The sequence below is a fragment of the Epinephelus fuscoguttatus genome, linkage group LG17, assembly GCF_011397635.1.
Source record: "Epinephelus fuscoguttatus linkage group LG17, E.fuscoguttatus.final_Chr_v1".
Classification (NCBI taxonomy): Eukaryota; Metazoa; Chordata; class Actinopteri; order Perciformes; family Serranidae; genus Epinephelus; species Epinephelus fuscoguttatus.
This window is the reverse complement of record NC_064768.1, coordinates 33,319,746-33,342,214: the sequence shown is the minus strand read 5'-3', so window position 1 is coordinate 33,342,214 and position 22,469 is coordinate 33,319,746. Positions and strand designations below refer to the sequence as shown.

Here is a 22,469-nt window from a genome sequence, read left to right as displayed (position 1 = left end):
TTTGTCATAAATTTGAATTTGTGAGGTCTTAATTGCCACAAACATTTCATCTAATTTTATTTATTTGCCTGTTCATTTCGTCATGTCAAATCAGTCAAGCTCTTCTGATGTTAAAAATCTTTAAATCTACCACTGAACCTACTTAATGTCTTTTGACTTTAAAATGTAGATTAACCTGACTCCAATAACCATATTCCTACATATAGCAAACCTCTGCACAGGACCACTGATATACTACTTATCTTTACATTAACCTGCAATGCTTGAATAAGAATAAGATAACTAAAACTAAAAATCATCTTGAAAAGGTCTTAAAAAGCATTAAATTTAAGTGTTTGATGCCTGTAGACACCTCTTTTACTGAAAGAAACACCGGTGTGAAACCAAGTGAACTCTGACTTATTTAAAGGTACGTCCTCTTCATGTTTCCTTTCCTAAACTTAACCTACGTAACTTTGGGTTAAATACATAATGTTAAGATATAAGATACATGAACTGCTGCATGAGGATACGTTGCAAGTCGCAGTTGTTGCAGTCTATACTTTTATCTGCTTGTCTGTGCACGTCCATGAACAGCTTCATTTAAATACCCTGCTTGGCAAAAGTTTGTAGACACCTGAATATTCCACCCTTAGCTTGTCATTGAACATGTTCTGTCACATGTTGAACCAAGCTGCAGGGTTTGGCTCTCATTCAGCCATGTGAGCAGTGATGAGGCCCGACACTGATGTCGTCTAAAATGGCGCTGTATGCTGCAGCGTTAAAGGCAACATTTAGAGCACGTCTATGATTCAGTGAGCTCAGATTGCCTGCACACGGCTCTCAACATGGAGGTTGTTGAGCCAGCGGCTAGCAGCTAATGGTGCTAACAACCGCTAAAGTGCTGACAGAGCTAATGGTGTTAACATGGTGGGATTGGGGGAGGCTGAAACGTGACGCCCACCCTTGTGTGTCATCTGGATAACTGTGGAAACTTACATTGTGCTCTATATTGATGGCACCAAGCGGCAGGGTTTTTTTTTTGAAGGCATCTGGCCTGTTTGAGTGTTTCCAGTCAGGACATGACTTCACCCACTTAAAAAAATGCTGTGGGCACAGAGTGGAGGAGTTACACCTTAAACAGTCTCACAAAGCTCAGTTAATGTGACACAATTGATTTTTTCCAATAGTAATCTCTTTTTAATACTAAGTCTTGAATGTTACCATGCCAACGACTGGCTTCATTTACATGCTGGGTAGGTTTAAAGCTGTCCGGTAATTTCATAAGCTTCATACCCTTAGAGTCAGTCTTTATTATTAATTCAGGATTAATCATATCTGGTGATACTACGTGAGATCAGCTCAAAGAATTCCTGTAGAAATAGTGATGGCGATTTTAAATGCAGGACTTTGACTTGTAACAGAGTACTTCAACATCTGCTTAATGCCCATTCTTATTGTCTTCTGAAGCTGCATCACTGTGGCGGTAGGCTACTGTTCAGTTACCCCCAGCTGCATTATAAATTGAATGTTAACTCAGACAGTCAGTGGTCGCTTTGACTGACAGCACGGCCCCCTGAATCTACATCATCCACCTCCAAAACTATGAAGTAGGGCCATCAGTCACACCCATATCAAGACAACTTAATGCCTAAAATGTGATAATATCTCTATGTCACAATGTAGTTTGTAGGCCAGAATAACAAAGTGCTTGTTTTCTTATACAATTTATATATCAGTATTTGTACTTTATTTTGATATGTAACAAAATACATCTCTGGCTCTTCCACCAACATAAAGCAGCTGATTGCTTCCTTTAGTAGTGTGTGTGAGGTGATGCAACAGTGGGCCTAATTACAGTCGTAGCCCGACATGAGGCTGCACCACCAAGCTGGAAAAAACTTAAAGTAACACCTGATCATTGATAGATGCGGCCTTCAAAATAAAACAGTTTACTGAATAATTTCAAGTTTTTTTTGGAATACAAATAAAATATGTATGAGCAATTATAAAGGCCTAGAGCTAGAAAAAACAAGAACGTATGTACGAATGTAAAATATATGGTAACACGCTTGGGCTACAAATGTGGCAAGTTTGCCTGAGGTTTGAGCATACACAAAATTAGGATGTGACAAGTGATGACAGCTACTTCTGCATTTCTTCTAAGTAGGCTCATTGTTTAACAGCTATATTTTAAAATATTTATAGACGCATTTTAATGTAATTTGTTTGCTGCATTGTTGCTTCCCCCTCATGAATACAGGGCAACAATGTAGCTTGGCACGATCTTATTTTGAAGACATAATCACTGATTTCCGGTGCTAGATTACGTGCCAAAGTGGAGTCAGTACAGTTGCATCATTACATCCGAGAGACAGCAGTATCTCAGCAGCGTCTCACACACTACGGGTATCATTTGAAGAAGAAGGTAAGCAAGGACTCAGTGTGTGTGTATGTGTGTGTGTGTTAATTATCTGCTTACAAATACTGAATTAAATTAAACTGATTTTTTAAAGAATGCTGCTTCAAAGCTGAAAGTGTAAGTTACACACATATACAGAGCATGACAGTAGTGTGTTACTGAAAATTCGGCTTTAATTGAAATTAAATACAGCTTTATTTGAGCGGAATTAAACAATAGCACCTAATAATGTATAAGAACTCCTGCTACGTTGTGAGCTGTTTAATTTATTCGCCACAGCTAAGCAAATGTTAAATAGGTGAGATTTTGAATGGAGTTTGGTGCCAGGTGCTGTCGACACAAGGGAACATAAAGTTACCTTAGCTAAATGAAAATTCTGCACCTGCTACTGGTCTAACAGGTGTGCTGTTTTAATAATGTTGAAGCTCATAGTCAGGTGTTGGTAATTATTTTGTGTGATGCATAATGTTTAATTAATTAACAGCTAAGTTAAACTTCTTAATTCTTTCAATGGGGTAAGTTGAGATAACCACCCACTTTGTCTGAGACTTATTATTGTTGGACTAAGAGTCTCGTCCTACTCCCCAGTGTGCTATGTGTGAGCTCAGTCCTGCGTGTTCTTTAATGAAGCAATAGGAGAAGATATTCGGTCTCAGTTAATGTAGTTTATTAAGCAGTAAAGGAATAAAATTACAGAGCTCTGGGTCTCAACTTCTTTCCCTGATAAGCAACAAAACGTGCCAGTTCACTAAGTCTGACCAACTATCTCTTCCTGACCCAGTGTATTTAAGCGTCACATGAGTCATTGTGCACGCGAGGCGTTGTCCTCTTCTCATTGGCGGTTCCACTTCCTCCTTCGCCACACCACGCCCCTGCCTCCTTCCCGCTGACAGTGGGGGCGTGGTTTCTGTTTTGAAAGACAAGAGAACAACACAACTCCCTACACGTGCTGTACCTTACTATCTGCTCATCACTTTCTATTCTTTTTACCATATCTAAGCATTGCAGTATGTGCTCCTCAGACTTAATGTCTCTTCCTCTCCTGTACTTCTCCACTTCTGCAAAGCAAACACATTCAGATCAGCTGAAATCATCTCAGTATTCTCATTGTTCACACATCTAAAACTTATATAGTGAAACACAACTGATAGTAAAACACATAAAATCATTCTATTCCCAACATTATGCAAAATTAAACATTTGTTCAGAGTATGAACGAAACAGGAAGTTCAAGTAAAACAAAACTTTACACTGAGAGTCACAGTTGTGATACACAGCAGGTTATATTCACCATAGGTCAGGTAGCAGGCGCCCTCTTAGTTTTAATAAATCCACAGTATTGGTGTGTCAGGTAGGAGCCTCAAACAGGCTTTGCAAATCTTTGAAATTGTGTCGTTGGGAAATAAAACCCTCCACCAAACTGTAGCCAAAAAGAACAGTGCTTCTTTCTGTGCACACCTGTAAATGATACTTGTCCATTCACCAAATGTAGAGCAGAAACAATCAGGCACTGTCTGTTGCAAAAACTCCTCATGTGGCTGCTTACTCACTGTAGGTCTTGGTGTGTCAGTGTCTTTGGAGTTAATACATCTTAAAAGGGAACTGCAGCCATTTTCATAATTCATGTATGTTATTCCTGCTTTCTAAGACAGTTCAGTTTCATCCGGACAATACAAGATGCCCAAATTTAAACTGAAACATTTTAAAAATTAATTTATGCCAACCTCAATTAAGATTTTAAATAATGTCGGTTGATGCTTTAGGTGTTGTGTTTTGCTCATGGTGCTATGTTGTGTGCTGGTGTTATGTGTAATGCACGAATGGCTGATGTGCAATACTCGTATCGTAAAATCAGGCTCCAATTCATTGTCTATGCAGCAGACTTTATACCCTGTGACGTCACAAGTTTAATACTTACTGCGGTAACACTTTACTTGAAGGTATCTACATAAGGGTGACATGACACTGTAATAACTATGACATGACACTGTCATGAACCTGTCATGAACATTATGTACATGTCATAAACGTTTATGACTGCTGTCATTAAGTATCATTTGGTTTTTGTAATGACAAGTTGACATTGTTTGGGTTGTCTTGATTATGACAACTTGACATTAATCAAAGTGACATTACCAGAAGTTGTCTTTGTCATGACAAGTTGACATTAAATTCGTTTGGGATGTCCTTATTATGACAACTTGACATTAACCAGGATGACATTACCAGTCTTTGTCAAAACAATAATAATCATTATGTCAACTTGTCATTAACACAAAAAGATGTGCATTTCTTGTATGCCAACTTGTCATGACAAAGACAACTTCTGGTAATGTCACTTTGATTAATGTCAAGTTGTCGTAATCAAGACAACCCAAACAATGTCAACTTGTTACATTACAAAAACCGAATGACACTTAATGACAGCAGTCATAAACGTTTATGACATGTACATAATGTTCATGACAGGTTCATGGCCGTGTCATGTCATAGTTATGTGGATACCTTCAAGTAAAGTGTTACCCTTACTTCTCTGGTTTCTGGCCTTGAGAGAGAGCAGCTCATGTTCTCAGATATTGATTGGACCTTTCTCTGCCATGAAAATAAGATATTGGATTCTTAATTGAGGTGGTGTTCCCTTTAATGGTCTAATTTGGTTGACAGTAGTTCAAGGAAATTCTTACCATCAGACATGTTTCACTTTTTAAACAAGCAGTTTCTCAAAAAAATTAAACAGGGATGCTCGAAATTGGATTTTTTGCCAATATATAACAACTAATTTGCTCGATAATCGATATTGATATATCCACTTTTTTCCCTACCTAATTTTAGTGACCATCAAGTGACTTTTGTAGTGGAGTTAACATCATATTATGCATGCATACTCTTGTCGTGATGGCCCACCAGCAGATGGAGACATGAAATACAATACTTTTCAATATATGTAATATTCATTCATTGTGCAAAATAAGAAAAAGCATGTTGGTATTATTGTGCATCCCTAATCTTAACAGATAAGGAAACACTGTATTAGTTTCTCACAAATGATGGAAACAGATCAATTTAGTTTGTATGCCATGTTTTAAAATATTAGTATTTCCTTGACTAGTTATAATCTGCACATTCATCAACACTGTACATGTGTTTTTATTCTATCCTTCTCCCACAGCTCCAAGATGTGCGGTATCTGGGCTTTGTTCGGCAGTGATGAGTGCCTGTCAGTGCAGTGCACCAGTGCCATGAAGATCGCTCACAGGGGCCCCGATGCCTTCCGCTTTGAGAACGTCAACGGCCTCACCAACTGCTGTTTTGGCTTCCACCGATTGGCTATCGTGGACCAGCTGTATGGCATGCAGCCCTTACGCATCAAGAAGTTTCCTTTCTTGTGGCTCTGCTACAACGGAGAGATTTACAACCATCTCACAGTAAGACACGCAGATGGTGTTGGTATGGTGGTGGTTTGAAAAAATCGAATCTAATTTATTGTTTCGACTCTACAGAACGCTTCGGTATGAATACAAAATCCCAAAACGCTCTTCAGAAAAACAGTCACCCATTACTCCTGCCATGACTCAACGATTAAATGATTCAAGACCGAAATCCTTCCATCACTTTTTATGCCTCAGTGTCGCGTACACCTTTGGCCGAAGGCATTATGTTTTCGGTTTGTCTGTATGTACGTACGATATGTATGTCCCCTTCTCGTGAAGACGATATCTCTAGAATGTCTTGAGAGAATTTGATGAAATTTGACACAAACGTCCTCTTGGACTCGAGGATGGTTGCCACATCTATAGAGTTATACACTAATTATAACACAATTTTACAAAACTGTCAAATCTGATATCTGAAAGGTCAAAGGTCAGCTTCACTGTGACGTCATAATGTTCTCCAAAAAACACTTTTACGGCCATTATTCAACGCCATGACTCAGGAACAGAAGGAGAGACATTTGGTTTAACACAGAAATTTGGACCTCGGTGCAAACAGAAGAGTGTCTGACAGCGCCAGCACACTTATGTAATTTCTAAAGACTGGTGACTGGAAAGTTTTGTGTCGGAGGAAAGTCACACAGCAGAACATATTTCACAAATATCCAAAGAGCTGATTTTAGATTTGGACCTTTCAGATAGCCACCAAGATTACCCCATGTCAATACAATTAAATAATTTACTGCCACTTCTGCTCTGTCACCAAAAGTTCAGATTCTGTTTTTATTTTTTTCCGAAAATCCTGTGTTCTACAATTAAAACAGCTGGAGCCTATCCCAGCTGACTTTGGGCGAGAGGCAGGGTTCACCCTGGACAGGTCGCCAGACTATCACAGGGCTGACACACAGAGACAGACAACCATTCACGCTCACATTCACACCTACGGACAATTTAGAGTCACCAATTAACCTGCATGTCTTTGGACTGTGGGAGGAAGCTGGAGTACCTGGAGGAAACCCACGCTGACACGGGGAGAACATGCAAACTCCGCACAGAAGGGCTCGCTCCTGGGATCGAACGAGGAACCCTCTTGCTGTGAGGCGACAGTGCTAACCACCAAAAATATTTTACAGCAAAAGTGGTGAAACTGACGGAGATTTTGACAGTGGAAAGTAAAGGCAGATTGAGAGATGATGCACCTGAACTCATGTAATTTAATAATGCAAGCTCAGATTGATCCCAAATTTGGTGTGACAGTGTGCAGGGGTTTCCTCTACATATGAGAAAAACATAATGTGAATATCTTGATGCACTGAGGAAACACAGCACTACACCTTGAAGTAAAATAATTGGAAATTCTGAGATGGGGCATTTTGCAAAATAAGTGCTTTTGCTTCTGATCATTTTATTATCAAGTATTACATATTTCCACACTGTGGTATTGCTACTTTTGCTTTAGTGAAAGATCTGAGCACTTCTTCCACCTTTGCGACTGGCTGCGACACCATCACCAGAGCCGTGCTGCTAGCTTGGTTAAATAATCAGAATCTTTAACATGAGCACATCAACATTTCAGTGAGATACCTGTTGAGCCTGCTCCACCAGCCTCCAACTGCTCTGCTCTTTATAATGTGTAATGCACGTTCACCCTGAGGGTCTTAGAGTTTTGTACCTGTTGTGAATGTTGGGCTAAACCAAATCCTGTATTTCCAGCATTACAATGTGCTACGTTTTCTGTACTTAAGAATCATTTTGAGGTGTCCTGTAGTCCATGTTGAGCCTTCACTGCTCCGTCTCCACCAACTACAGCACTTAAATTTTCAATTAACGTCGATACAAAACCTTCAATAAGTAGTCTGTTACAATTTGATCCTGATTTATGTGTATTGACACCATTTACACTCGTTTCATTTTGCTTGAACAAGTCACACATGTTGGACCACTGATCATACCTGCTACAGTTTACATATATTTCTGGATTCAGCACTGTCATACCTTTCCAGAAAACCCTGATTGGTGTTTTTGGGACAATCCCAGTCAAAGCTGCCTAAAAGTAAATTAATACATTCATCATAGACTTTCGTTTTGGATAATTCTGAGCTTCTATTGTACTTATGTGTTTGCAGGACTGTATTTACTATATGCATCAAGATATTTTCAGTCCATTTTTAATGCTTGTAGAGAAACCCTCTCCTCACTGTCACACCAAATTTGGTATCAATCAGAACCTGCATTATGAAATTACACGAGTTCAGGTGTATCATCGCCCATTCAGCCTGCCTTTATTTTGCACTTCTTTTGTAGACAGGATGTGTCACAATATTCGTCAGTTTACCACTATTGCAGCATCTCAAGGTTTTCAGTGCCTCCCCATGAGGTTACTGTCTGAGTTGCAGAGAGAAGAGGTTGCAGTGGGGTGCCTGTGTGTCCACGCCCTGTGAAATCCTAGCAGATATCATGTCACTGTCCCTGTATCCCTGTGAAATATGTCGATGGCCTTACAATCACGGAGCTCCTGATAGGGCCCCCCTGGCCTCACTTAGAAGGCCTTGGAGACTGTGGCTGAATGGGGACAGGAGAATGGACAAAGACTATGGATATGGTAATCAGTGCCAGGAAAGAGGACAACATCCCCTCTCCTCCATCTCTGAGATACCAGGTCAAAGACATGACCAAGGAAATGTTACCTCAGTGTTGCCAAAAGTGCTGATCTCCCAAGTGACGTTCTAAAACAATTATACCGTCATTAACCAGTCAGTCCTTGGCTGTGAAAGGCCTCTCAGAGTAGCTGGAGATGGTACAAAAACAATGCTGGAGGATCATCAGCATTCTGTCTTCACGACTGAGTAACAGGTGTGATGAGGCCACCCTGTGCACCCTCACCGACATACTCAAGGACAGTTCATTTCCCCTGCACGGTTTCCTGCTTGCAGCCTCAAAACCCACTTACTGACTTCGAATGCACAGGGAATTTGTAGTACCCGTAAGTAAGACTAAAAGACACAAACTTTAGTTTATTCCTCATGCTCTTAAATTGCTGCTGTACGCTGTCTTGTTAAACTTTAATTATTAAAACTGAAACTGAGAGAAACATGAAAGGAAATTTTTTTTATTTTTATTTATTTATTTTTTTAAAGATATTTTTAGGGCATTTTTTGCCTTTAATTGATAGGATAGTGAAGTGTGAAGGGGAGAGAGAGAGAGGGAGAGACATGCAGCAAAGGGCCACAGGCTGGAGTTGAACCCGGGCTGCTGCGGCAACAGCCTTGTACGTGGGGCGCCTGCTCTACCACTGAGCCACCGACGCCCCGAACGGAGATTTGAAGGAAGACGATTGCTTAACTGTTGAGACATCAGACAGATGCAGTAATTATTTATCTGATCGAAAGCAATTTGTTTGTGTCAATGGTTGCAATTCTAACATGCCTGGACTACTCTGTGGGGTACCGCAGGGTTCTATTGTTGGACCTTTATTATTTCTAATCTATATTAATGATTTGGCAAATGTTTCAAATCTTCTTTCTCCAACTATGTGATTGTGATTGTGATAGAGAGGTATGACCATTATGTGAACACACCAGGAAACGTAAAATAATAACCCTGCCTGTGTTATTTGTCCACTTTTCTTCCAGCTGAGGAAACACTTTGACTTTGATCACCAGACTGAGGTGGATGGTGAGATTCTGCTCCATCTGTATGACCGCTTTGGCATCCAGGAGATGGCTTCTCACCTGGACGGTGTCTTTGCTTTTATCCTGCTGGACACCGCCAACAGAAAAGTCTATTTGGGAAGAGATACGTACGGAGTGCGGCCTTTGTTCAAACTCCTCACAGACGATGGATTCCTCGCAGTCTGCTCAGAAGCCAAAGGTAATGTGATAGTTTATTACCCCCCCTTGAATCTGTGTCTTTATACTCTTGTTGTTAATGTTTTACAGCATTGCTCAATTTGTTGTTGTCCTGATCACAGGACTCACAAACATTACCCATGCGATGGCTACCCTTGCCAACATTGTCCCCTTCCCCCCTGGGCACTTTGAGGTCTTTGATTTGAAGCAGAACGGCAAAGTTCAGTCCATTCAGATGGCGCCGTTTCACTGCTGCACCAAAGAGCCCGCTCATGCCAAATACGACACTGTGGAGAGACTGCCTACAGGTATGAAACTATTCATTGTTAACTAGTGTAAATGGAGAGCAATTTGAATGAACTTTTTTGAATCAATGCCATAATCTGATGTCTCCTCAGGTTTCAATGAGGAGACAGTGAAAAGCAACATCAGATTGTTGTTTGAGAACGCTGTAAGGAAACGTCTCATGGCTCACAGGAGGATTGGCTGTCTTCTGTCAGGTAATTTAATATTCTGCCATCTGCAATCAACAACTCCCATCACTGTTTGTTACGTAAACAGTGATGGCAAAAAGATGAAGATGGGCGGAGCAACACAATGGTTTGAGTTGAAGGTGTGAGAAAGAACAGTATCAGTAACATTGTTAACACTGTGCTACATTACAGAGAAATACAAAACCGTACTAATGAACCTTCATTAATATAGGCCTATATTTTATCTACAAGTGCACGTCACACACTGAGCGAGCCGCCTGTTAATGACGCTGTGGGCTAATGGGCATGTACCTACTTCCATGTTTCAGATGATACCTCATGTTTGTAGTCGACCAATGAAGATGAGTTTACATATCACCTTGGGTTCGTCCTTCACCTTCTCAAAATGATCCCACACTTTGGATTTCCTGTCCGACATGTTATTAACTAGCCTGTGGAATAACCGCAGGTACCAGCCCTGGAAATTAACCTGACTCCTGTCTGACTGCTGAGCGTGGACACTTCCTGTGTCTGTCCTTTCAAATTAAATTCCGTCCTTCAGGTGGTCTGGACTCCAGTTTGGTCGCTGCGATGCTGGTAAAGCTGGCCAAGGAGGAGAAGCTGCCGTATCCCATCCAGACGTTTTCAATCGGGTCAGAGGACAGTCCAGACATCATAGCTGCTCGCAAGGTCAGTCCTTCTGATAGAGGGCTTTCACATAATGTTTTGTCTGGTAGTATTGTTAAAGGTTCCCATAATTTGGTCGTAATTGCAGGGTCATTATATGAAAACATGCCATTTCCCATTCTTAATGTTTGATTTTCAAAGTACTGTTTTAAAACTATTTATGACCCTTTTTGGATTAAATAGATCCTATCAGAAATAGGTGCTGTGCCATCTCAGGCTATCTTATTTTTTATTTTTTTCCACATTTAATCAACATGCATATGTGTGTTTTGTTAACCCTGTTACGATACGCCAATGAATGTTTGAAAATGTTTTAAATGCATATTGACAACAAATCTGATATACTTTGAAGGATAAATCTTCCCTTGTTACAGTGAGTGTGTTTGTACAGTGAGATGAGGTGTTTATTTTTATCCATGGATGAATATGCTCATTTGCAACGGACGCTTTCAGAGCATCTTTCTTTTTTAAGAGCAGAATATGGAAACAAAACAATAATACCCACATTTAGTTCTGTAGATTATTGGTTTCTTTTACTTAACATATAAAATGAGTTGATTTAACATTTGTCTTTTCATTTTTTGAATTATACTAGAAAATTATACAAGTAACAGGGCTGACACCTCAGTAACAGGGTTGACAACAGTTACCGTACTGATAGTTTAAGTTGCAGCTTTGGGTCTAATGAAGATAATGGGACATTCATAAACCTTTAATTCAACATGACTAATCAAAGAATATTTTGGAGACATATTTATTGAGAGGTTTTAGCATTTTTCAAAACATGAAGGATATTGAAAGAATAGTGACAATGAAATTGATCCATTGAACATGTTTGGCCTGCTCCGAAAGTTGCATCATTTCCTGGGAGTGAAATCAGCTTCCTTTTGTGAACATGCTGGTGAAAAGACAAGTAGGTGTCCTCTTATTTTGATTTTTCTCAGAGTTATATGTTTGACAGAGGGGGACAAGCTTAATGTGTCAGTCCTGTTTCCACAAAAGGACACGTTAAAAAGATATTTGTTAGAAATTTTTAATGTACGTAAATAACATGATATAAGCCTCTAATGAATGCACACCATGTGGTCTCATGACCTTCACCACATGGCTAGCAATGGTTGCCAAGAACATTTTTCGTCAACCCTGTTACCATTCTAGTGTAACAGGGTTGACGTAACAGGGTTAACAAAAGTATGGTTTTGCGAGTACATGAAAATATACTTTTCTTACCAATACTATTTACATTATATACATGGTTTTACAAGTTTAATCGCTAGCTGAGAGGGAAATTGAAAAAATTGTACACTTGGTGACAAGTTTTTGAAATTTGGCATAGTGTAAGGTATGGGTATAAGGTTTTCAAAAACCAAGTTGGGATAGCCACAAATTTAAATATGGCCCTAACTGGAGATTTGGATATGCTCCAAATTGTAATGGGGTCCATGTTGGACCAATCCACCAAGTTTAACACCATGACAAATTTCAAAAACTTGTCACCAAGTGCACAGTTTTTTCAATTTCCTTCTCAGCAAGCAATGAAATTTGTAAAACCATGTATATAATGTAAACACTATTGGTAAGAAAAGTATATTTTCATGTACTGGCAAAACCATACTTTTGTTAACCCTGTTACGTCAACCCTGTTATGCTAGAATGGTAACAGGGTTGACGAAAAATGTTCTTGGCAGCCATTGCTAGCCATGTGGTGAAGGTCATGAGACCACATGGTGTGCATTCATTAGAGGCTTATATCATGTTATTTATGTACATTAAAAATTTCTAACAAATATCTTTTTAACGTGTCCTTTTGTGGAAACAGGGCTGACACAATTAGCTCGTCTCCCTCTGTCAAACATTATATAACTATAAGAAAAATCACAAAAAGAAGAGGACACTTAATTGTCTTTTCACCAGCATGTTCACAAAAGGAAGCTGATTTCACTCCCAGGAAATGATGCAACTTTCGGAGTAGTCAATTATCTCAGAAAGGGTGTTTTCGTTAAAAGTAACAGGATTGACGACTACCTGGCGACCCGACTAAATTGATGGGGTTTTTTTTTACAACATTTTACATATATTAAAAATAAAACCCATTCATGAATAATGAAAGGACATTTGAGTCTTTATATAGAAGTTTATGTTTGACTTTTTTGGGCCTTAATAGCTAGTAAAAGTAGAACAATCATATTGAGCGACAGGCCATTTTTACAGCTTTTGAATGATGCTTCATACAAAAAGGTGTTTAAAACTCTTTGAAAACAAAATAAATAAAATTTTACATTTTTTTAATGTTACAAGAGTTATCATGGAAAATAAATTCTAAAATGATTATAGTGTATTTATTGTTGATTGACATTTATAGCGCAGTTTTGTTCGAGAGACATAAAATGGCACGTTTTCTTATAATGACCCTGCAGTTAAATTTAGCTTTTTTTAACTAGCAAACAATTATTCTGACGACTTACTTTCTTTGGACAGTCTATGGTGTAAAGGGTTTATGGTGTGTTGTTGAAAAACAAAGTGGTTTGTTTGTCAGGTTGCGGCTCACATTGGCAGTGAACACCACGAGGTGAACTTCACTGCAGAAGAAGGAATCCAAGCTGTGGAGGAGGTGATCTTTCACCTGGAGACGTATGACATCACCACCGTACGTGCCTCTGTCGGTGAGTGGAGGGTGGAGCATGCCAGGAAACGTAGTTAATGAAAAATGAAAAAAATAAGTTGCATCAAAAGATATAGGGTGTAACATGGCTTTCATGACTCTGAATACTTGTAATAGTGTCCCAGTGGCAGGGAGGTGGAGGGACCGCAGGTGAGCTAGCTGTTAGCTTCCAATACGCTGCATGCAGCTCTGTAGTGAAATAAGATTTTACCCATTTTAAATAGTAAAAATATAGACAGAAAGAAAATCAATACGTGGCAGTCAATGTTGATATTGTGGCGGGCTGCCACAGAAAAATCAGTGTATGGGAAACAATGAGATTTATATTTTATAATTTCTGTTCTCAAAAAAAGGAATGTCCAAATCGCCAAATTGAAAAGGGAATATCTGAACAGTCAAATATTCAGATTCAGCTCTGCTTTAAAGCTGCGCTGGCGACTGATTCAGCTCTTCCAACGAGGCATTTCAGCAGTCGGGAGTAGTGTGGTCGTTTTTTTTGTCTGATAGGTCGCCTCACGTTTGTACTGGTCGATGTGCTCATTCATGTGACAAAAACGTGCCGGCTGCACCCTTACATTCCCTTCCTCCTGATTGGCTCGTCTGAATCACATTGAAAAGCAGGGAGATTAGTTAAGTGGTGAAAGAGGTCAATGGAGGCAACATATGGGACATTTACTGTGTCAAAACACAGCACTACATCATTATATTCCTGATAACAATATAGAATCTATGACCCAATAATCTGGTCCAGTTCATCAAAAAAGTGAATCTGTAAACGTGAAGTCATTGGACGTGTATATGATGTCATAAGAAATTAAAGATGATTTACTAAAGTAGCATATATTTATGTATTATATGTTAAATGTGAATTCATTTTGTAATCAGATCATTGAAATTTTATTGTGATTTGAATTTTTCCATCATTATTTCATTTGTGACCATATGTTTCTTAATGGTCTCATTTATAACTGTAACGTTTTAGCTGGTATTTCTTCATGCCATTATTTATGGTCGAATTTTGGCACAGAAAATTATCTGCACAAAAAGAACATCTGTTCGTAATGTACATCCTTTTGTCACCAGTGTTTGTGCTTCAATGATAATCAATTATCAAGGCTGTTCAAATCATCCTTTATTATTGTAGCCATCTTTCAAACAGTCATATATGCACTGTGATTATATATTATACTGACTTGTATTAGGACGCCTTCATTATTCTGATCTGACAGTTTAGGTTGCCATCTCTTTGTGATCTCTTCTTTGTGTTTCCTCCACTGTAGGGATGTACTTGGTGTCAAAGTACATCAGGGAGAAGTCAGACAGTGTGGTGATCTTCTCTGGAGAGGGCTCTGATGAGCTGACTCAGGGATACATTTATTTCCATAAGGCGAGTCCTCCAGACACCATCAACTTTTTTAATCTGAATGAAAATACCAGAGTAATGTGATTTTAATGACATTTAATGTAATGATTTTAATTGTCTTATGCAAAACAAATGTTTTGTGGTAATTGTTTTGGGCCACATAGTCCAGAAACAAGAGGAGAATCACAAAAGTCAAGGTAAATTCAGACACAGGAGGCTCTGTGGCACATAAACCATGTTGTAAAATGGAGTTGCTCAACAAGGAAGCAATAAAATGTGGAAACCACTACTCTGATTCAGTAGAGGAGCAGCCACCCAATGAACTGGGAAAAAGAAACAGAAGTAAGGAACAATATCTGGAACCACCTTATTAACTAAACTCCCTGAAGGAATAAAAGGCTTGTGCAACTGCAGTCAGTTAACATTAGCTGTAACTCTTGTCTTTGCTGTCCTCTAGTGGCTGAATATGTCACCTGCAGTGATGTAGAAGTGAACTCTCCTTTTGCTACAATCTATCTATTTGACAGCTAACATTGACGAGGGACAGGGAGATAGAGATCAGGATTGGTGAAAGTATTCTGGAGACGCAGCATGTACATGTATGCTCCGTAGACTGCTGGGAGGACACCCTTAGGTTTTGTTTTTAATCAAAGACTATGTCATGTCAGGTTATATTAACCAAGTCACTGTTTTTAACCTTTTCTACTCTGAGGCCTATGTTACTGTCTCTGAGAGGCTGGAACAGGCTGAGCTCTAAAGCTGGAGTGAAGATACCGGTGTCATATGAAACTAGACGTGATGAATCCACTGGTACCAGACATGTTGTGTTAGCTAGTCGGGAAGGAGGTTAAATAATTCTACAAAGTTTGGCTAAAATTTGGCAAGGAAAAAAACTGACATGGCCATTTTCAAAGCAGCCTCTTGACCTCTCACCTCAAGATATCAGAATCAAAGTGTGGATTTTAACTGTACAGTTTTGGACAAAAAGCCATACAGCTTTATGCATGCGGTACAAATGTGTTATTTTCTGCCATTTTAAAAATGGTGTATTTGAATATTTCTGCACACTGGGGTTGCTAAATAGTATTGGAATTGCATAAACTTGGTATGCCTGGAAAGCTGAGAGTCTTTAGATTCAGTTAGCCTAATTGTATTCATGTGTGATGAATAAATAACCTATTGTGACCTCTAGGATAATCACAGCCTCTTTAACTTTACAGCCACCACCTAGAGATAATAACATTTCTGCACCAAATCTGTGAAACAAATGAAACAACTTATGAGACATAATTGAGCATAGGAATGGCCTTCATATACTTCCATTATAATGTAGCAGCTCACACAGAAGCTGACTTTTATGTTAATGTTCTTTGAGTCTTTATTGAGACATGGCAGCACATTAGCTGAAAAAGACACTGGTCAAGAGACAGGTGAAGGAAGAGACAGAGCAAAGATTGAATGAACTTAAGTTGATCTGTCGTGCTTTACGTGCAGAGTTTTGCTGGACATTCATTAACAACGTGATCTCATCCCCACTATCTGTTGATGCTTAGGCAGAAGCCTCGGGGCCTATTATAATGGCGCCGGGGGGCGGTCTTATGCATTGTATCCTGATGCAGGGGGTTGGCAGGTATTTATGTAGAAGGGATCTCATTGTAGACAACAAAACTACTTGGTTAGGGTCAGGAAAAGCTTTGAACATAAGACATGAACACCTGTCTCCTTCGTCTAAGTCCTGTGCTTGTTGGACCATCCACCTAAGCAGGCTTTCATCTTCTGAAATCTGTCAGTTGCTCTGAACATCTAATAATGACGTGGACGGGTTTATATTGGAGCTGGTTGAAAGCTTCTCATACAGATGCTGAAAGGTGTCCCTGGTGTCATTATATTGATGCCAGGAATGCAGCCCAGGCGGTGTATGTTGACGCCCTGTTATTTATTTACCCATGTATTTGGAGTGAATTTTTCCTAAAGTGTTGGTGATGACATAATTGTGCTCCTCCTCCAGGCTCCAACTCCCAAAGCAGCTGCAGAGGACAGTGTTCGACTGATGAAGGAGCTCTACCTGTTTGATGTCCTCCGTGCTGATCGCACCACCGCTGCACATGGGTAACGCCTGTCACTTTATTAAACACCACTGCAATGTGCAGTCACTAAAACACTAAATCACACTGAAACATAAAAACATGAAACATAAATCAGCAAAAGATGTGTCGTCCCCTGTTGCACTCCTTCTGTGCAAATTTTAGAAGTTGGATTTGGAGTTATTTTGCACTTTTGCTTGATTAAACAACATAATTGATTAATACATTTTCTGTTCATCATACTTTATGGCTTTGAATGGTGGCGCCAACTGTGAAACATTTAATCCAATTTTGTGGTTTGCTCGGTGAAAAGATCATCTGTCCCTGTACTCAGAAACAGAGCATGCTCCGTCAGCGCACTTCTGTTTTTCTGTGCTTTTATTTAGCAAGTCACCTAATTAATTGGGCAGAAAAACACTGACATGAAAGACCAACATTAGAAATTGCACTAATTAATATTGTGCAATAGCTTTTAAGTGCGTTAATTTCAGTATCCTTGATGAAACGCCTGAAAGGTTTTAAGATCTCATCTTTAATTTAACCACAAAAAGGTAAAATTAATATTGCATTTTAATTTGGAGCCAAATGTGATTAATTAAACCTCAATAATGAGCCTAAATATCTGCAGTAATGAAAGCCATCAAAGCCAGAAAGATCAAGCTGTTTGTGATATAAGTAACTGAATTAAAAATGAAAGAACCCCAATGATAAACAGTGATAATTAATAGGAATGGAGCTGGTAACCTTTTTATAATGCACCAGTGGATGAATAATAAATAGTTCAGGTTTGTGGGCAGCAGTTAATATGCTGTACTCTGTACCTATATGTCCACTGGCCATTTTTTAGTTACTTATCTGACGTTCCTCTTTATGTTTCAGTCTGGAGCTCAGAGTGCCTTTCCTGGATCACAGGTTCACAGCGTACTACCTTTCTCTGCCTGAGGAGATGAGGGTCCCCAAGGTCAGTTCATCTGTGCAGCTGCTGTGTTCTCTGAGCACACAAACTAGTGTTCATGTCGCAGTTAAAACATGCAGCAGTCTTTGGAGGCAGCGCTACAGCACGGCTTTATGTAACAATAGTGTTGTCTGTAACGGTCTGAGCAGCACGGAGTGGAGAAACATCTGCTGAGGGATTCCTTCAAGGATGTCAACCTGATCCCAGATGAGATCCTGTGGAGGCGTAAGGAGGCCTTCAGTGACGGGATGATGTCTGTAAAGAAGTCCTGGTACGTCTGTCTGCAGGAGCACCTGGAGTCTATGGTATGTGTGCTGCATAAAACTGAGCTTTTGTTTAACAGTACAGAGACTCAGTCACTTGTGCATTTCCTAATTAATGTCACATGAACTCACTTTGCTTCTGAAGCAGTCAAGATAATTGAGGAAGCTCTGAGAGGCAAGGTTGTTTTTCCTAGGCCAAGTTTATCTCCTATGTAAACAAAAGGTTTTACCCTCTCTGTCAACCACCTACAAAGGTCCCCTGTAAAAAATAACACAACTATGCAGTGGCACCGGCAGGATTTTATTTCATATGCACATGAACCACCCGCCTGCAACATCAAAGAGAAGGAGAAATCCATGTTTTTTGCACTAATGTAAACAATACAACGCCACCATAACACTCTGATTCTCCTACTGCACACATGTCAAACACCAGCCAACAGACGGGGTTTAAACAATCATCTTTACAGCTCTCATACAGCAGCAACAGCGTTCTGATTAATAGCCATTGGGTTGCAGGTGGGTGAAATAGGTCCTTACATCATTAACGAGGGAAATTAATTACATTCTCTAAAATGAGAACATAGCACAGCAGAGCTGCAGAGCTGCTGTCCGTTGTTGCTCTGTTCTCATCAAGAGAGATGCTGTGTGCATTTACACATGATGATTTGAAACCAGCAACAGCGCTGACAGACTGCGGTATTAAATCTCTCTGTCATTTTTAAAATCCTTCCAAGGTTTTGAGGAATGCCTCTACACCTTGTCGTTCACAATCTGTATCTTTCATTGTTTGTTTTCTCTCTGTCATTGTGCTCTTGGCATTTATAACATTTATACTTTGCCACATGGATAATTGTGATTATGTATCTGTAGAAAAACAGATAAAACCAAATCGATCCTCTTATGGTTTTCACACTGGTCTTTGTCTATTAAGGAGAACACCACCATTAAGAATTCCATCATGTTATTTCCATGGCCGAGGAAAGGTCAGTCATTATTTCAGTCAGGATCACTTGAATCAAAGAAACTTTATTTCCATTGCAATTTGATCGGCTCTGTTCTCGGAACTCTCTGCCCTTCCATGTGCCTACATGGAAAGCCAAAAGCAGAGAGAGCACACCTCCCCGACCGAGAGCAGCAACAAAGACCCCCCAGGTACAGAACAGAACAGCATCAGAAATGACATTTACAAGAAGTGGAGCAGGGGTGGAGATGGGTTGCAAAGAGGCTTGCACAAGAAGCAGCAACAGTAGGCAGGCTAAAGCAGTTTAAATAGGGCGCACTGAACGAGATTTGCCAATTGGCTGCGTAGAAAGGAATCATGCGATCTAATAGCAATCAGCTGATCGGACTGCTTGATCTCAGCTGATGTTGCTGGGATACCTGTACTAACGCTACACTCAGTGTGTGTACATGAGCTCTCTCAAAGCCAATGACAATGAAAGAGACAATTCATTGTCTATGGAGCAGATACTGAATTTATACTTGATGACATCACACATTTGAGTTTAAGCACTCTAGTTTTCTGGATTTGGTCGACAGTTGTTAACTTAAATATTTGGACTGTCCTAGACCATAGCAATGACATGTATAACTTTTGAAAATGGGTATAGTTATCTTTAAGAATCACTTGCACTTGTGTTGGTTCGTTGAGCCCAGTCTCACTCCAAAGTCGTTGAAATCCAGCGCTTGTGCAGTGACTTGCGGCGTCAGAAACCAACGAAAAAAGGCGTCCTTCAACATGGCATGATGTGCGACCGGTTGCTGTTATAGTTTAATGACACAGCGGGACAAGAGTGAAAGTTAAGGCGGCAAAAGTCCAACTGGGGTGGGCGAGAGGGGTGGTGGATGGGTCCAAAGAACACAGACTTTCACCCGTGAGAAGGGTGTTTGTGTCCCCTAAGTTTCTAAACCCAAACCCTGTTATTTTTTCCTAAACCCAAACAGATGTTTTTGTGGTTGAAGGAAAAAAATGTCAATTCCCAGTGTCGTACTGATGTAGTGCCTTTATTTTGAAAGAGACTGTATGTAAACAGTAAATTTCCTGTGAAAACAGAAGTGTATTTTGAAAGAAGACAATGCATGTAACAGACAGAACTTGACACGGCGTCCCAGAACGTCAACAGTGAGAATGTGTTGGTTCATTGCTCAGACTGTCATGGCTTTAGCTGCTGATTTTGACAGCGCAGAGTCTTGTGTCTCTTTTGATGCAACCAGTAGGAGATGATATAGTAAAAGAAATATATTTTGTGTATTATTTGCTTGTTTCTCAGTACATTTAGAGAAACACATAAACACCTTCGTAGCCTCACAGTGTGTGACCTGCTCTCTGTCTTTTCCCAGGTGAATGATGACGAGATGGAAAAGGCTCACAAGACGTTCCCTCATGTCCCTCCATCCACCAAGGAGGCCTACTATTTCAGACAGGTGTTTGAGAAACACTACCCAGGCCGGTCTGAGTGGCTCTCCCATTACTGGATGCCCCGCTGGACCAACGCCACTGACCCATCAGCCCGGACCCTGGCTATCTATAAACCTGATAAAGACCAGTGATTCACTGGAGCAGCTGCGTCTGTCAGTCAGCAACATGTTGGCCTTCTTAGAGAATTCTGTCTCATACTTAGCTTTACTTTGTTAAAATTCAGATTCAGATTAACTTATTTGGAGCTAGTTATACTGTACATGAAGTTTGTCACACTGTGATGGAGTTTGTCAGACTTTGATGTAGCAGTACCAATAAACAATTCAACAGAGGCTTTCTTTGCCTGAGCTGGCTCATCAAACCCAAAAGCCTCAGTCAGACATAATGGCTGCCACATAGGTGGTTATCAAGTTTCCTCTGTTTGCCATGTCTTTCTTCCTCAGGCTCCTTACATGTTCCCATAAAACGAGTTGGTTGGTGGCTACAGTGGCGTTGATGGCGTGCCGCCTTCTTCGACCTTTGAAGAATATTAAGAAAGGATCACAGGATAAAGCAGGAGGAGGAAAAAGCATGCAGGCAGGAAATGACTAATAGTGTAAATTCAGTTAATATGAGTATTTTAACACTCATTTTTCATTCATTTTTAACATGACAGCTGCACGTTCTTTAAAGGAGCTATATGTAAGAAATCTAAAGCAAATAGTCATAAAATCCTCCTAATATTTCACAGAGACTAAGGAATAATGTTCATATAACATACTGATCTCACCGACAACAATAGTACAGCCAGAATATTCACATTTACAAAAAAATTTTACAGTCTGCAAATCATGTTTATGTTTTGAATTTCTGTTTTGGCCTGTTGCGCCACCCACCGCCGTCTACCAGTCACACAGTCAGTAGAGTCTCAGCATCAGTTACAGTTACGACTGAGCTACAGCAGCACGGCAAGCAGCATTAGCAGTCTTCTCAGCTGTATCCCAGCAGCAGCGTTAGCAGCAGAGAAGCCGGACTTGCTCGAACGGTCCGCTGGAAAACCGAAGATCAAGGATGTGGTGACGCGGCCCTGCCATGGCAGCCGCCCATGGGCAAACAGTCTCCAGCATGCTGCTGTTCAGCAACCTCGAATCTGTAGGGAAGGCGGGGTGGACACGACTCGCGGCAGTATTTTCAATTTGAGTGCAGTGACCGTTTTGGCCACATTCTTACATACAGCGCCTTTAAACTTGATGCAGCAGATTTGAATTCGAGCTGCATTTACGTAGACTGACGCTGTTGCATAATGACGTACGTGGCAATCACTTTAGTTTGTGGCCAAAGTGAGCTCTTCCAACAGAAAATCTTTGCTCAGCTCCACAATTTATTAGTAACGTTTCAGTCCTTGGGCGGCACGGTGGTGTGGTGGTTAGCACTGTCGCCTCACAGCAAGAGGGTTCCCGGTTCGATCCCGGGTGTGGGAGCCCTTCTGTGCGGAGTTTGCATGTTCTCCCCGTGTCAGTGTGGGTTTTCTCCAGGTACTCCAGCTTCCTCCCACAGTCCAAAGACATGCAGGTTAATTGGTGACTCTAAATTGTCCGTAGGTGTGAATGTGAGTGTGAATGGTTGTCTGTCTCTATGTGTCAGCCCTGTGATAGTCTGGTGACCTGTCCATGGTGTGCCCAGCCTCTCGCCCAGTGTCAGCTGGGATAGGCTCCAGCCCCCCCACGACCCTCAAGAGAATGAAGCAGTTAGAAGATGGATGGACGGTTTCAGTCCTCCTGAACCTTCGTCAGGACTGTTCTATACTGTTTAATGACTCAAGTGATATTTTCCAACACACCTGCATCTGAGACAGTTGGATGTGTGAATATCTCTCCTCAAACAAATGGCCAAAGGAAGGT

General features: G+C 40.3%; 1 protein-coding gene across 1 annotated transcript; it reads left to right on the top strand.

The window, feature by feature from the left end:
* Window positions 1–2,298: 2,298 nt before the first annotated feature.
* Window positions 2,299–21,314, top strand: asns (asparagine synthetase). Its single transcript, XM_049602772.1, has 12 exons — window positions 2,299–2,407; window positions 5,571–5,826; window positions 9,465–9,702; window positions 9,803–9,988; window positions 10,079–10,180; window positions 10,716–10,843; window positions 13,377–13,503; window positions 14,783–14,889; window positions 16,874–16,974; window positions 17,829–17,910; window positions 18,054–18,209; window positions 20,511–21,314. The coding sequence occupies exons 2-12, from the start codon at window positions 5,578–5,580 to the stop codon at window positions 20,718–20,720; spliced, it is 1,686 nt and encodes a 561-aa protein (XP_049458729.1). The 5' UTR covers window positions 2,299–2,407; window positions 5,571–5,577; the 3' UTR covers window positions 20,721–21,314.
* The last annotated feature ends 1,155 nt before the right edge of the window (window positions 21,315–22,469 follow it).

Excerpts from the sequence above, each read along its gene's own strand:
- asns (XM_049602772.1), top strand. The coding sequence starts at position 5,578 with ATGTGCGGTATCTGGGCTTTGTTCGGCAGTGATGAGTGCCTGTCAGTG. Across the intron at positions 9,989-10,078 it reads TGTGGAGAGACTGCCTACAG|GTTTCAATGAGGAGACAGTG; the intron begins GTATGAAACTAT and ends ATGTCTCCTCAG. Across the intron at positions 18,210-20,510 it reads AGGAGCACCTGGAGTCTATG|GTGAATGATGACGAGATGGA; the intron begins GTATGTGTGCTG and ends GTCTTTTCCCAG.